Source organism: Gopherus flavomarginatus, chromosome 4, assembly GCF_025201925.1.
Source record: "Gopherus flavomarginatus isolate rGopFla2 chromosome 4, rGopFla2.mat.asm, whole genome shotgun sequence".
Classification (NCBI taxonomy): Eukaryota; Metazoa; Chordata; order Testudines; family Testudinidae; genus Gopherus; species Gopherus flavomarginatus.
Window position 1 is genome coordinate 148,394,856 of NC_066620.1, and position 15,904 is coordinate 148,410,759.

At 44.7% G+C, this 15,904-nt stretch overlaps 2 protein-coding genes across 6 annotated transcripts in view; one reads left to right on the plus strand and one right to left on the minus strand.

Moving 5' to 3' along the window:
• The window catches only part of PM20D2 (peptidase M20 domain containing 2), a 224,417-nt gene that overhangs the window by 106,948 nt on the left and 101,565 nt on the right, over nucleotides 1-15,904 (minus strand). The gene's annotated exons all lie outside the window — the stretch shown is intronic.
• Nucleotides 1-15,904, plus strand: part of LOC127049044 (gamma-aminobutyric acid receptor subunit rho-1) — an 89,776-nt gene that overhangs the window by 16,118 nt on the left and 57,754 nt on the right. The window contains exon 2 of one of the 2 annotated variants that reach the window (XM_050949306.1): nucleotides 15,348-15,401. The exons of the other annotated variant lie outside the window; for it this stretch is intronic. Within the exon in view, the coding sequence (XP_050805263.1) occupies nucleotides 15,348-15,401 (54 nt within the window). The remainder of the gene's footprint in view (nucleotides 1-15,347; nucleotides 15,402-15,904) is intronic. 2 annotated transcript variants of the gene reach the window in all.

Genomic DNA, 15,904 nt, shown 5'->3' on the forward strand with positions numbered 1-15,904 from the left:
CCACTGGAACCTCTTTGTACACATGTTTGTTGACCCCTTCAAAGAACTCTAATAGATTAGTAAAACAAGATTTCCCTTTACAGAAACCATGTTGACTTTTGCCCAACAATTTATGTTTTTCTATGTGTCTGACAATGTTATTCTTTATTATTGTTTCAACTAATTTGCCTGGTACTGACATTAGACTTACTGGTCTGTAATTGCCCGGCTCACCTCTAGAGCCCTTTTTAAATATTGGCGTTACATTAGCTAACTTCCAGTCATTGGGTACTGAAACTGATTTAAAGGACAGATTACAAACCATAGTTAATAGTTCCGCAACTTCACATTTGAGTTCTTTCAGAACTCTTGGGTGAATGCCATCTGGTCCCGGTGACTTGTTACTGTTGAGTTTATCAATTCCAAAACCTCCTCTAGTGACACTTCAGTCTGTGACAATTCCTCAGATTTGTCATCTACAAAGGACAGCTCAGGTTTGGGAATCTTCCTAACATCCTCAGCCGTGAAGACTGAAGCGAAGAATCCATTTAGTTTCTCCTCAATGACTTTATTGTCTTTAAGTACTCCTTTTGTACCTTGATCATCCAGAGGCCGCACTGGCTGTTTAGCAGGCTTCTTGCTTCTGATGTACTTAAAAAACATTGTTATTACCTTTTGAGTCTTTGGCTAGCTGTTCTTCAAATTCTTTTTTGGCCTTCCTAATTATATTTTTGCACTTCATTTGCTAGAGTTTATGCTCCTTTCTGTTTTCCTTACTAGTATTTGACTTCCACTTTTCAAAAGATGCCTTTTTATCTCTCACTGCTTCTTTTATATGGTTGTTAAGCCACGGTGGCTCTTTTTTAGTTCTTTTACCGTGTTTCTTAATTTGGGGTATACATTGAAGTTGGGCCTCTATTATGGTGTCTTTAAAAAGCGTCCATTCAGCTTGCAGGGATTTCACTTTAGTCACTGTACCTTTTTAATTTCTGTTTAACTAACCCCCTCATTTTTGCATAGTTCCCCTTTTTGAAATTAAATGTCACAGTGTTGGGCTGTTCAGATGTTCGTCCCACCACAGAGATGTTAAATGTTATTATATTATGGTCACTATATCCAAGCGGTCCTGTTATAGTTACTTCTTGGACCAGCTCCTGTGCTCCACTCAGGACTAAATCGAGAGTTGGCTCTCCCCTTGTGCATTCCCGTACCAGCTGCTCCAAGAAGCAGTCATTTAAAGCATCGAGAAATTTTGCCTCAGCATTTCATCCTGAGGTGACACATTCCCAGTCAATATGGGAATAATTGAAATCCCCCACTATTATTGAGTTCTTTATTTTGATAGCCTCTCTAATTTCCTTTAGCATTTCATCATCGCTATCACTGTCTTGGTCAGGTGGTCGATAACAGATCTCTAATGTTATATTCTTATTACAGCATGAAATTTCTATCCATAGAGATTCTATGGAACATGTGGATTCACATAAGATTTTTACTTCATTTGATTCTATATTTTCTTTCACATATGGTGCCACTCCCACCCCTGCACGACCTGTTCTGTCCTTCCGATATATTTTGTACCCTGGAATGATTGTGTACCATTGATTGCTCTCAGTCCACCAGGTTTCTGTGATGCCTATTATATCAATATCTTCCTTTATCACAGGGCACTCTAGTTCACCCATCTTATTACTTAGACTTCTAGCATTTGTGTACAAGCACTTTAAAAACTTGTCACTCTTTGTTTGTCTGCCCTTTTCTGATGTGTCTGATTCTTTTTTATGTGAATGTTTCTCATCTGATCTGGCCCTTACATTATCCTCTTCCATCCTCTGCTCCTGACTATAACCTAGAGAATCTCTATCAATAGACTGTCCTCTAAGAGAAGTCTGTGTCCGATCCACGTGCTCCCCCACAGCAGTTGGCTTTCCCCCCATCTCCTAGTTTTAAAACTGCTCGGCAACCTTTTTAATGTTAAGTGCCAGCAGTCTGGTTCCACTTTGGTTTAGGTGAAGCCCATCTCTCCTGTACTGGCTCCCCCATCCCAAAAGTTTCCCCAGTTCCTAATGAATCTAAACCCCTCCTCTCTATACCATCGTCTCATCCATGCATTGACACTCTGAAGCTCTGCCTGCCTACCTGGCCTTGCACTTGGAACTGGGAGCATTTCTGAGAATGCCACCATAGAGGTCCTGGATTTCAGTCTCTTCCCTAGCAACCTAAATTTGGCCTCCAGGACGTCTCTCCTACCCTTCCCTATGTCATTGGTACCTACATGTACCACGACCACTGGCTCCTCCCCAGCACTTCACATAAGTCTATCCATATGCCTTGAGAGATCCGCAACCTTCACACCAGGCAGGCAAGTCACCATATGGTTCTCCCGGTCATCGCAAACCCAGCTATCTGTGTTTCTAATGTTCGAATCTCCCATTTCTAACATCTGTCTTTTCCTAGTGACTGGAATTCCCTCCCTCAGAGAAGTAACCTCTGTGCAAGAGGATACCCTAATACCACCTGGAAGGAGGGTCCCAACTATGGGAAGGTTTCTTTCTGCTCCCATTGACTGCTCTGCTTCCCTGGGCCTTTCATCCTCCTTAACCATGCAGGGGCTGTCTGACTGGAGGTGGGACAATCCTACAGTGTCCTGGAAAGCCTCATCAACATACCTCTCTGCCACCCTTAGCTCCTCCAGTTCCACCACTCTGGCCTCCAAAGCCTGTACATGGTCTCTGAGGGCCAAGAGCAACTTGCACCGAATGCGCACACATGCCACCCGCCCACAGGGCAGGTAATCATACATGCTGCACTCAGCGCAATAAACTGGATAGCCCCTTCTCTGCTGCTGAGCTTCTGCCTGCATTGTCTCCTGCAGCTACCTAAGGTTTTGTTTAAATCAAGACGTTTTGAATGTAGTTTAGTTTACAGGTTTTAAAGAACAGCAAGTGAACCTTGCCCCCTTCCCAACTCCCTTGCAAAACTCCCTGTTAGCAGCCCCTGGTCACTTGTGCACTGCTTTACAAAGCCCTGGCCTTCTTGATAGCCCTGCCCACTGACTAAGGCTCAGCCAATTAACAGAGGCTTCTAGCTTTCAAACTTTACTTTGAAGCTCACAGCTTCTAACTGCTAGCCACAGCACACGATCCTTCAAACAACCGAACAGACAGACAGATAGACAAACACAAGTTCAGCACACAGCAATTAACCCCCAAACACTCACACTACAGACAACCACTTACCCCACAGATGCTGTATTTGGTCCTCCTTCACCTGGAGAACTCCCTTGCGAAACTCCCCGTTAGCAGCCCCTGTTCCCATTGCAAGAGCTGCTAATGTGGCCACGCCACTATGCTTGCAGCTGACTGTGTAAACACATGGCAACGCTTTCCCTGCTGTGCTCTCTGAGGGCCAGGGCTGGCTCCAGGCACCAGCTTAGCAAGCTCGTGCTTGGGACAGCAGATTCTATGGGGCGGCATTCTGCCCAAACCTAGGGCGGCATGGTCACTTTTTTTTTTTTTTGTTCATTGCTCCGGCCGCCCCGTTGGGGGCAGCGGCCCAGAGGAGGGGAGTGCCCTGCAGCAAACTCGGCAGGGCAGTCCACGTCCTTCCCTCCCCGCCAACCGGAGCGGAGTGGAGCCTTCCTGGCAGGTGGCGCGGTGGTCAGGGTCACGTGGTGATCGCACCGCTGAAGCGCTGGCTGCCCCCCTTCACTCTCTTCCCCCCAGCTCCCACCCCTTCCCCCTCATTAGACCAGGGGTGCACTCTGCAGCACAGGGAGTCCCCTCACTCCGGCCACCCTGTAGGGTTTTTTTTGTTTTGTTTTCCCTCTGCTTTGCCGGCCGCACTGTTGTTTCTCCCCCCGCCCCCCTGCTTTGCGCTGTTTTTGTGTTGTCCGCCCCCTTTTCCACTCCAGCCATGCTGTGTTCCCCCCAGCTTTGCTGCTCCAGCCGTGCCATGTTCCCCCCCCCATCCCGCTTTGCCACTCCAGCCACGCTGTTTTTTTCCCCCTGCTTTGCCGCTTCAGTGGCCCAGCCCCCTTTTTTTTCTTTGCTTGGGGCAGCAAAAAAGCCAGAGCCGGCCCCGCCGAACGCTGGTTTAACTCTCAGAGCTCTACATCTGCAAGTGTAGCCAAAGCCTTAGTGTTAGGATTGTAGCTTCTGGGGAGGAAGACGCATGATGTGCTGTGAGAAGAACTGCAGTGCAGGCTGTCTGCTAAGAGACACTCAGTAAAGCAGAGTCCAAATTGGAAGAAGTGGAGCTGACATAGTTGCCACAGTAGCTGCTGGAGTGGAGGAGGAACCCATAAAGCAAGGTCCTCGTGGAGAAGAGAGAAATATACTGCAAAACCGGGTTTCAGTGAATATTGAGAGGCAGAGCAGACAAGGCCATCAGAAGTCAGATGATTGGAGTAAAATCCCATATCTACCACTGTTTGAAAGACCTGGGGTAAGTTACTGACCCCTCTGTGCCCTAGTTTTCCCCTATGTAAATAGAGATGAGATTTACCCACTTTAGAAAGTGATGTATACAGGTAGTGTGGTAGAACACTATGAATTACCAACTTAAAAGAATGAGCCTTTTCTTATGTTCACCTCTTGTGCTTGTGTTCCATGAATATATGTGCGCTAGTCTTGGCAGGAAAAGAACTCTGACGTTGCATTTGGCAGTACTGATTAAGAGAATTTTTTTATCTACACATACAACTATTAATGGCAGAAATGTTCATGAAATTATTCCATCAGGGAACAGGAAAAATCCCATGTGACATAACTGCCCCACCAAAAATAGCTCAGTAAACATTGGTTGCTAGTACTCGTAGAGAACTGTCTGATCAGGCCAGAGTTTTTAAAAAGTCACTTTGTAACAAGCAGAGGCTAAATCTGTCAAATTGTTTGTTGCAAGTTTCATTGTCTAGTTCCACCTCACTAACCTACCTTGTTCAGATCATCAGTGAGAGATTGAGTGAGAATAGGAATTATAACACTCTACCCCAACACACTAGTAGTTTGGGATTTTCGCTTCACACTACAGTATTTCCCTCGGGCCAAATCCTGTAAACCAGGGGTGGCCAACCTGAGACTGAGAAGGAGCCAAAATTAACCAATGTACATTGCCAGAGAGCCACAGTAATAAGTCAGCAGCCTCCCATCAGCTCCCCCCAGGTCCCCAGCGCCTCCTGTCCACCAGTAGCCCTGCTGATCAGGACCTCCTCCTGCCTGCCACAATCAACTGTTTCACAGTGTACAGGAGGCTCTGGAATGGAGGGAGGAGGAGCAAGGGTGCAGCAGGCTCAGGGGAGGAGGCAGGAGTCTTGGGCTAAGAGGTGGAGTGGGGGCAGGGCCTGGAGTTGAGCAGTGGAAAGTTGGCACCTGTAGCTCCAGCTCCACAGTCAGCACCTATGCAAGGAGCCGCATATTAACTTCTGAAGAGCTGCATGTGGCTCCAGAGCCACAGGTTGGCCACCCCTGCTGTAATCCAAGTTACTGGACACTACGCCAACATAGTGGATAGGCTGGAAGTTGGAACACCTGGGTCTTATTCTTGGCTGTGCCATTGACTTTTTGCATGATGCTGCAAATAATTTAACTTCTCTGTAAGTTGGAGGAAATAAGGGAAGACAACCCAGTGGGCATTTACTTTTGAAAAGTACTTAGTGCCTTTCTTCCATAGATCGCAAAGTGGGAAAATGTTATGAACCAGGTGTTAGCGGCCTACCAGTAGGGAATCTTTGCTTCAGAGATCCCACTGATCACCTTTGAGTAAATAGGTGCATTAAGTGTTCCACAGATGTTGCTTTGTGCAGTAAAAGCAACTTCAAAAGAGAGGTCTGAGTCTCACTCCTAGAGCCACCAAAGAAAACTATGTGGCCCAGAAGAGTGTGGAGTTAACAGGGTTTCACAAGTTTCAAGCTTAGGAGCGGAGGGTGGCCAGTCAACAGGGATAACCTGTATTTTGCTGTACATCTAGGTCCTTGGAGAGAAATACTAGCAAGGGAGCTGCTTCTTGGGATAAGGTAGGAGGTGCCCGGTTCAAGAACTTGGAAACAATTGTGTGTGGGCAGTTTTGATCCTACTGCTGTTCAGGGAAACAGAATATGTGTATATTGTACATACCCAGATTTAGTGCTGTCAATTTCTCGTCCAAATGGAAACTCATTCTGTAAGGCTCTGAATGTGGGTTACTACTTGGCCAATGGGACAATACTACCACTATTACAATGGGAGTTTTGACAGTAATTCTCAAAGAAGAACTGGAGGATTTAAATGTCTCTACATTCAGTAGACAAATGCCATAGGAGAGATGGCCGAAGATTTTCACTGAAATAAGTTTCTTTGGTTTTTAAAAAACTTTGAAATTAGGATTTTTGGGGGGTGGGATAGGAAGGAAGGTTGGTTTAAAAAAAAAGAAGAAAGAAATCACTTCTCATTTTGAAATTGTGGGGAAATGCCCACATTCTTTCCGTTCCACTTCCCCCCTCCCAAAAAAGGGGGGAAATTGTTACTTGTTATGTGTTACTTAATTTTTAAATTAAGTTTATGCTGTGTTAACACTCAGTTACAAAGATGATTTAAAAAGTGGAAGATTCTCTCAAATGAACATTATCAACATTTAACATTAAAATGTTGATAATAAGTAACTCTTACTTTGAGAGCAAGTGATACAAAATAAAACTGACTCTTGCGGTTGAAAATTTTTAAACAGTGAGGGGGGCTTGGTTGTTGTCCAGCTAGAAAAAGTTGGAAAACAGCATGAAAGTGGAAAGAGGGAAAGTAGATGTTTCCACATTTTTTTTAAACTTTCACCACAAGCACTCATTTCTGAGGGGAAATTCTTGAATGGAGATTTTTCCTGATAATTCTCTCAGAAAAGTTCTCATTTCCCACACAGTTCTAATCAGACATAGTGTGCCATAAGAAACTCAAGCCAGCCCGAACTTGATTTATGCTATTTTCCAATGGTTTTTTGAAGCTAGTGTAAAGACAGTATGTAACATACCCTATCTATTTTGATAATGTATCGCCTTGGTTAGCGTGTAAGTACGCTTACATAAACCGTACCTGCACTGGCAGAAATAAAAGGAGGGATTACCAAATGAAGCTGCTAAAGTGATGCGTTGTTTTGTTGTTCATGAAGCCTGGAGTTATGTGCTTAAAGGCCTGGTTGCTTGTTACGTCCTGTCATAAACAGATAGCTAAGGGTTAATGTTCTTTTACCTGTAAAGGGTTAACAAAGGGAACCAAACACCTGACCAGAGGACCAATCAGGAAACAAGACTTTTTCAAATCTGGGTGGAGGGAAGTTTTGGGTGTGAGTTCTTTGTTCTTTGTCTTGGTTCAGTGACCCTCTCGGCTCTGAGAGTGATCTTTCTATCTCCAGTCATTTCAATGGCATGGGTTCGGATCCCACCGCTACCACCATGTCATAACTGTCCTACTCAGATCTGAACCTTAGAGTTCAGAACATGAGAAGCTAGCATGAAACCTCCAAACTTAATTACCAGCTTGGATCTGATATCGTTGCCACCAGCCAGAATTCCAGTGTCTGGCTCACTCTGGTCTCCCCAAAACCTTCCCTGGGGAACCCCGAAGACTCAGATGCCCTGAGTCTCACCACAAAGGGAAATAACCCACTTCCCTTCTCCCTCTTTACCTCCTCCCAGATTTCCCCGCCCTGGGTACTCTAGGAGATTCCTTGCTTCAAGTCCTTGAAACACAAGTACCGAGATATCAATCTCTCTCTCCCCTCACCCAGAGGTTATGCAAATTCAGGCTTAGTAAATCTAACACAAAGAGATTCTCTCTTCCCCCACCCCCCGTCTTCTTCCTCCCACCAATTCCCTGGTGAGCTGCAGACACAATCCCCTTGAGCCCCCACTAAAAAAAAAATCCACAGGTCTTAAAAAGAAAGCTTTATATAAAAAGAAAGAAAAAGACATAAAATGGTCTCTGTATCAAGGTGACAATACACAGGGTCAATTGCTTAAAAGAAAATATGAATAAACAGCCTTATCCAAAAAGAATACAATTTAACACATTCCAGCAACTACCCACATGTAAATACAAAAAAAAAAAATAAACCTATTGTCTTACTATCCTTGTACTTACAACTTGGAAACAGAAGATTAGAAAGCCTGGAGATAGAAAGATCACTCTCAGAGCCGAGAGGGTCACCGAACCAAGACAAAGAACAAAGAACTCACACCCAAAACTTCCCTCCACCCAGATTTGAAAAAGTCTTGTTTCCTGATTGGTCCTCTGGTCAGGTGTTTGGTTCCCTTTGTTAACCCTTTACAGGTAAAAGAACATTAACCCTTAGCTATCTGTTTATGACAGGACGAAACAAGCAACCAGGCCTTTAAGCACATAACTCCAGGCTTCATGAACAACAAAACAACGCATCACTTTAGCAGCTTCATTTGGTAATCCCTCCTTTTATTTCTGCCAGTGCAGGTACGGTTTATGTAAGCGTACTTACACGCTAACCAAGGCGATACATTATCAAAATAGATAGGGTATGTTACATACTGTCTTTACACTAGCTTCAAAAAACCATTGGAAAATAGCATAAATCAAGTTCGGGCTGGCTTGAGTTTCTTATGGCACACTATGTCTGATTAGAACTGTGTGGGAAATGAGAACTTTTCTGAAAGAATTATCAGGAAAAATCTCCATTCAAGAATTTCCCCTCAGAAATGAGTGCTTGTGGTGAAAGTTTAAAAAAAATGTGGAAACATCTACTTTCCCTCTTTCCACTTTCATGCAAAGAAGAACTTGCTAATAGCTGTTAGCACAGAGAGCCCACCTCATCAGCCAGTGAATTTGGTTAAGCAAAAGAAATCAGGGTTTGATCCTACAGGACAAGGAAATAAGAGAACTGAATTTTGCAAAGGGAAGCCGCAGGTTAACCCTAAAATGTCAAAACCCCAGTGGTATTGAGCCAAAGGTATGGCATGACAAACATGATTATAGATGGACACTTGCAATGAATTTGTTGTTATTGCTAATGGTGATTTTTGTAACTAATGTGTTGCTATTACCAAGAATTGTAAAAATGTACAATGTGCCCAATCCTTTGAAAAAGTCTTGTTTCCTGATTGGTCCTCTGGTCAGGTGTTTAGTTCCCTTTGTTAACCCTTTACAGGTAAAAGAACATTAACCCTTAGCTATCTGTTTATGACACGTCCCACCAAGTATGCTAATTTAGAAGATCTTCTTTCAAAGCATGGTACTGCATAACCTGCAAAGAAGAATGACATTGTCCAATGTTACGTACAGCAGAGCATCTACATGGCAGGTTCCCCAGAATTCATTATGTCTTTGACTCCAGGGAATCCCTGAAATGCTTAAGATTTGAAGAGAGCAGCTGGCTCAGCAGAGACAGCCACATCTGCTGAGCCACCACAGTGGGCTTGATAGGATATTAGCAAGGGTCAGAGAGCCTGCTCTGGTCAGAATAGATCTTTTCTGAGTTGGAGGGAAGGATACTGTACAAGTCTAAGTAGGACTGGCTTTCTAATTCTGATCACTCTCCAAATAGACACTTAATTCTAAACTCCTGGCTGAAAGAACAATATTAAATATGTCATGTCTGCCTGGAAGTAACACACACCATGAAGGCTTTGAGAGATTGGTTCTAATATACTTCTCTTAACACCTCTAGATGGCACTGCAGAGTAGCCATGCTTTGACTTAGTAACAATATTACCCATAGTGATAGACAAGTAATAGCAGCCTTAAAAGTAAGAAATTCTGTAAGGATGCATTACGCTAAAAATGGGTTGACTTTATTTTTCTATACGCAATGTCAAGGTCAAACTCCACAGGAGGCTAATGTCAAGCAAAGACCAACCCTCTTTTGAGGGCTTAAGGGAAACAAAGCAAATTAGTATGGTCTCAGGTCACATCCCCTTCCTGGCATAGAGGATGTCAGACTAGATATCCAGTGGTCTCTTCTGACCTTAAATGCTATGACTCTAATAAAGCTTTAAACATAAAAAACCTAACCAATATCTCCAGAGTTCTGATGCCCGGGTCTTAGAAACCCAAGGACTCTGAGAGAAGCTCAATTCTTTTTAAGGGGAAGGAGCATAACTAGGCACATCTTCACCTGATGAAAATTTGGTCTGACATAATTCCAAAATCTTCTTGGTCATCATCTGTCTCAGTCAGGCCTTCGCCAGAAGCACCACTGAGATGCAGAGTGGTAACTTTAGGGCCCCTGCAGGGAATACCAGAGGACCTGCACACACCATGTGGTCTGTTCAGAAGATCACATATCTGAAGTACCACACAGAGAACTTTCTGTCCATGTTAAGTTCAAGAAACACCTTAGGATCTTGGCAAGTGGACAGAAAAAGAACACTGTGTGACTGAACAGCCACCCAGGCTTGCCAGCTCTATTCACTCATGTTCAGAGGATGTTAAATTATAGATTTGGTGGAGAACTGAAGGATCCTGGATGTGGTAGAAGAACCTGGAGGCTTTTAGGCACACAGGCCCAAATTCAGAGATGAATCTGAGGCTACGTCTTCACTACCTGCTGTATCGGCGGGTAGCAATCGATTGCTCGGGGATCGATATATTGAGTCTCATCTAGATGCGATATATCAATCCCCGAACGAGCTTATATCGATTCCGGAACTCCAACTCCAATGGAGTTGCAGAGTTGACATGGGGAGCTGCGGACATCGATTCCGCGCCGTGAGGACGGTGAGTAATTCAATCTTAGATACTTCGACTTCAGCTACGTTATTCACGCAGCTGATGTTGCGTATCTGAGATCGATTTTCCCCGTAGTGTAGACCAGCCCTAAGGGTTTGTCTACACACAAACTGCACCAGTTTAACTCAGGGCTGGTCTATACACAGAGATGTACCTGTAAATTTCTGGTTCAAAAAACAGAATACAAGATTGCTCACACAGAAATACTAAATAATTTTAACATTACATCACTAGCTAAACCAGTGCAACTTCTAGGTTTAGTCCAAGCCCAAATTACTGTACTTTATAATTTACTCGACCCCAGCAACGTCCACTTATTGAGCAACCCTCATGGTCAGGGGTCACATTACCAGCACCCAGCCTCTATTATCCCCCTCTTGTTGGCCCCTTAAGCACTCCAGACAGTCCCTGTTGCGGCTTACAGAACCCCTTGCTGAGGCTGGTTCAACATCAAAGTTCACACAAACCTCAGAGTCCTCAGTCACAAAAGGAGCCAAACAATCCAACGAGCCCCCAACATAAAGTCCAAAATCTTGTTCAAAAATAGCTCAAAAACCCCCTCATTCAAACATAGCTCTGGTTTTTCAGCCACACCCAGAGCTCTGTCTCTGTCACTCTGCTCCACATGAAGCGGCTAGTCCCCAGCCATCTGGCTGGAGCTTAGCCCTCTAGCCAAACTTCCATACTGTGTCTTAACTGGACACATGCCTGCAGCTGCCTGCTATCTTTGAGAGCACCTGATTCCCCTCAGGTGAGACTCATCTTGTAATCAGGGCTAGCTTAGCCCCAGGCTCACTAGCTCATGGGCTACCATCCTGTTCCCCAGCCCCATCAGTGTGTACTGAACATGTCCAGCTGGAAATCCTTTTGACTCACACCAGCCTATCAAGGTGTAACTTACACCACTTTACACATCAATTCTTATGTTGGCCCACTGAGTGTAATGGAGTCTAACAAAGTAACTCGCACACTGTGGTCTGTAAGACGAGTGTTTCAGGCAAATTACCCAATGCAAAAGTTACATTAGGCCATCTGAGTCTTTAGCTTCCTCCTTTTTGTGACTTCTGGCACCTCAAAATGTAAATTACAGCCTAAGTCTCCCTTAGGCTCAGACTCCTGTAACACATTTACCAACATGTAACTTACATCACTTGATAGTTTCTGGGCCAAATTAATAAGTGATCTATCAAGCCTCTAAAGGGAAGTGAGGAAATTCTTCAGAAGCTTGGAAATAGAAAAAAGTAGTGTTGTAACCTGGTATGGCTGCCGGGACAAAGGCTTTGGATTTGGGACTGCCAGCTTGTGAAGACATGGGGAGCAAAGAAGGGTGGAAGAGGAGAGAAAGGCATAAATGTAGACAGGGTTGGCGAAATGGAGAAGAGCTTGTGCTTGCTATGGAAGAACAGCAGGAACCAATGCAGAGATTCAAGGAGACAGAGCAGCAAGAAAAGATGATTTTTTTAAAAAAAATGTCAAGCTTTGGGAGTAGGAGAGTATTTCCATTATCATCCACTAATGTGATATGTATTAATCTTGGGCCAAGTCCTGAAAACTTTTACTCAGACAGGATGTCTGCATCTGAGCCTGCTCAACGTGGTACATAATGTGGGACAGAGACCCAAAATGAGGAATACGAAAAGCATATTCATGCAGGTAATGTAACATACTGTGGGATTAATTCCTTTGGTGTAACTATCTTTCTGTAACCTTGGTTCTTTATTTCTAATGTAAATAATTTTTAACAATAACAGTGAGCAGGAAATTATGTGGAATTTGGGGACTAAAATGGGTGGTGGCCCTCAAAATGAGGTATACTTGAGCAATCTGAGTTCCACTGACATCAGTGGGAATGTTTCATGTGTATTTACAAGATCAGACCCTTAAGTAACAACCAGAAAGCAGGTTGGGCTTTATAGGGACTGGGGCTTCTTCTGAACACAAATATCATTGTCATACATACCTGCTGTTTCATCTATGTACCTTACAGAATAGCACAACAAAAATGGGACATTTTAGATATAAAAATGTCATCCTTATAAGAAGCATGCCACTATCAGCTGAGAGGATGTGTAACTAAAATTGGCTGCTAGGTAGCTTTGCAGAGTTTCTGAACTAGGTGCAAATGAAATGCAGTTCTCATTTGTCAGGAGTGGCTGAACAAGTTTATCCTAGTAGGTTGCAGTATTTTTATAATTCACTTTAGGCTGCCTGCATTCTTCCAAGACTAATTTTTTATCTGAATAAAACTGAATGTCTGCTGTATGTCCTGCCACACTCTTCTGAATACCTAGTGCTGACTGCTTTGGCGATTGCACAGAAATCTCTTATTTCTCCACCGTTAAGTGTTTTCCTGTACAGGATGACAAAATCCAGCCCAGTACTGTGGCATCCAAAAGTGCAGCAAGAGAGAAAGCTGGGTAGAGGACAAAGACCCATTACACCAAATTAAGACTAACTCTGCCATCCTCTCCCAAGAAAAATTCAGGGTTTTAAATAAGTTACTCTGAAATCATATAACCTCTGAGTATTGCATTATTCATAGACAATCACTGGCCAGGGTCAATAACCTCCCTATAGCCAAAGGCTGACCATGCTTCTAATTAAAGCAGAAAGGACCATACTGCCCTATAGTAAACATAGGTCCAGAAATTATTATAGATTTCCTCTTGCTGAGCCAATGGAACCAAGTAAATTATTACAAAGGACAGTATTGGACCCTGTGTAAAGAATGTGATCTATCTTGTCTCAACCCTCTGTCAAGCAACCTAGAAGCAATACTGACAGAAGGGCTGGCTCTAGGTTTTTCGTCACCTCAAGCAAAAAAAAATTTGGCTGCCCCCACCCCAGCCCTGGGTTCCCCCCCACAACCCCTGCTGCCCCAGCCCTGGGCTGTCCCCCCCCAACCCACACCCCCCTGCCATCCCAGCCCTAGGCTGTCCCCCCCACCCACACTCCCTGCCACCCCAACCCTGGGCTCTCCCCCACCAACACACCCCACCTAAGCCCTGGGATCTCCCCCCCCCGCACCCACTGCCACCCCAGCCCTGGGCCCCCGTCCCCCCCCCAACAGTGCCCCCCACCCACACACCCCCTGCCGCCCCAGCCCTGGATTCTGTCCCTTCCACCCGAACCCCCTGCCGCCCTAGCCCTGGGCTCTCTCCCACCCCCACCTGCACCCTCCTTTTGCCCCAGCCCTGGGTCACTGGTAAGTTGCTCCCAGGGTGTGTCATTCAGCAGGAATTTTGGATGTGCACAGAACAGACAGGATTGGTTCCCATATGGTTACAGAACTGCAGTAAAGTGGAACAATTTTCAGCTTGTGTGACTGGAGGATATCTGGATGCAGATTATAAGACCGTCCTCCATAAATGAGGAAAAGTTTATTATTCTTTTGTTCTGCTCTTTGTTTCTGTGGGGAATTTGCCAATGCAATATCACTGTCTTCCTTTTAAACAAATAAAACTAAAAAGCGATGGCTGTTGAAAATAGCAATTCCTGTCCTAAAAACCACTGGGAAGCATTTCTTGCTCAATTTTATCCTACTTTTTCTACAGCAAGTTACAGTGGATCAGTATATTTGATTTGGGAGAAATGAAGTAACAGCTGCCCAAATTGAGCTTGAGCTTGAGCACTCCTGAATTTTGAGGTGTTCAAACCTGGAAGGCAGGTGCTAGATTCCCTTTCTGAATATTAGCTAAATCTGGAAAGGAAAAGTCAATTTCTGCTTCCATGGCTCAGAAGCGGAAATCCTCCTAAGTGCCTGGTACTGTATCTAAAGCTGCCCAGGTCCAGAGCCTCCTCTCCCTTACTTATCATTTTAAATTCTAGTGGGATCCACATACTTCCCTTACTAGGCTTCAGATAGACGCTGTCTATCTGAAGCCTAGTAAGGGAAGTATGTGGATCCCACTAGACATTTAGTCCACCCAATTCCTTCTTCAGGGACTGCAAGGTGAAGTCATACCAGTATCCCTAATCCAGTCTGGGGATGTCTTCTGAAGGGAATATCTGGGCCAAAGCCTTCCACTCCTTGGGCACACTTGTTCCCCATTCACAGTGCCGCCCCGCTCTAGCAGTGAGCTCTCCATTCACAGCAAGCTGCATCATGAAGTTTCAGCTACCATACTCCCTCCCCCTCCCTTTCCTGTTGATAGCAGCCAAGAGAATTCTGGGAAATGTAGTTCTTTCCCTGCTCCAGGACTGGCTATATAGGCAGAGAGCCAACCAAGGAACTACAGCTCCCAGGGTCCCCTGTTGGTTCTCAGCTCCCAGGCCAGATCCCTGCCAGCTGCCACCCCTGCAAATGGGCTGCACTATGCAGCTGCTTGCTTTGCTGGTGCCTAGAGCCGCCCCTGACTTACAGTAGTTTAGGAGTACTCTGCAGGTCCTCATCTCCTATGGCTATGTTGGCACTCAAGAGGCAACCAGAAGGATGGATTAAAAAAAATGCAGGTGGAAACATTTACATGCTTTGTAAAGGTGGGTAAAGCAAGGACACATAGGTGCTGTAGTTCCCACCTACCCCTTGCCACTACCGACTCCAACACCACCTTTTTTCCTGGCATTAGGTTAGATTTATAATATGACAAGCTTTTTGTGATATTCTGAATGTTTAAATTCTTCCTTGTCTCTGTCCTTTTCTTACAGTCAACCGCAAAGACAGAGACGGGAAACACATGGAGAAACACACAAGCAAGGCAGGTATGCTACTAAAAACATATCGTCCTGGTAGCCATTACATCTTGCTAGCTCTTTATATTATTGGCTGTCAGCAGCAAAATCACAATGCCTTCCTCCCCATCTGAAAGGGTCAGATTTAAGAAAAAAATCCCAGGTAGCAAATGAACATGGGAATTCCAATGGTAAGTTCTGGTTTGATGCTCAGAGTGGTGAGGTGTTAGTCTGTTCTCTCTGCTTCTAGGGCAGGTAACGTACTGCTCAGGAGGTGGTGGTATCCTCCTTTGTGCCTAATCCACTGAAGATGAGACTGTTACAGCCTCCATCTACAGAATCATAGAATCATAGAAGATCAGGGTTGGAAGAGACCTCAGGAGGTCAGCTAGTCCAACCCCCTGCTCAAAGCAGGACCAATACCAACTAAATCATCCCAGCCAAGGCTTTGTCAAGCTGGGCCTTAAAAATCTCTAAGGATGGAGATTTCATCACCTCCCTAGGTAACCCATTCCAGTGCTTCACCACCCTCC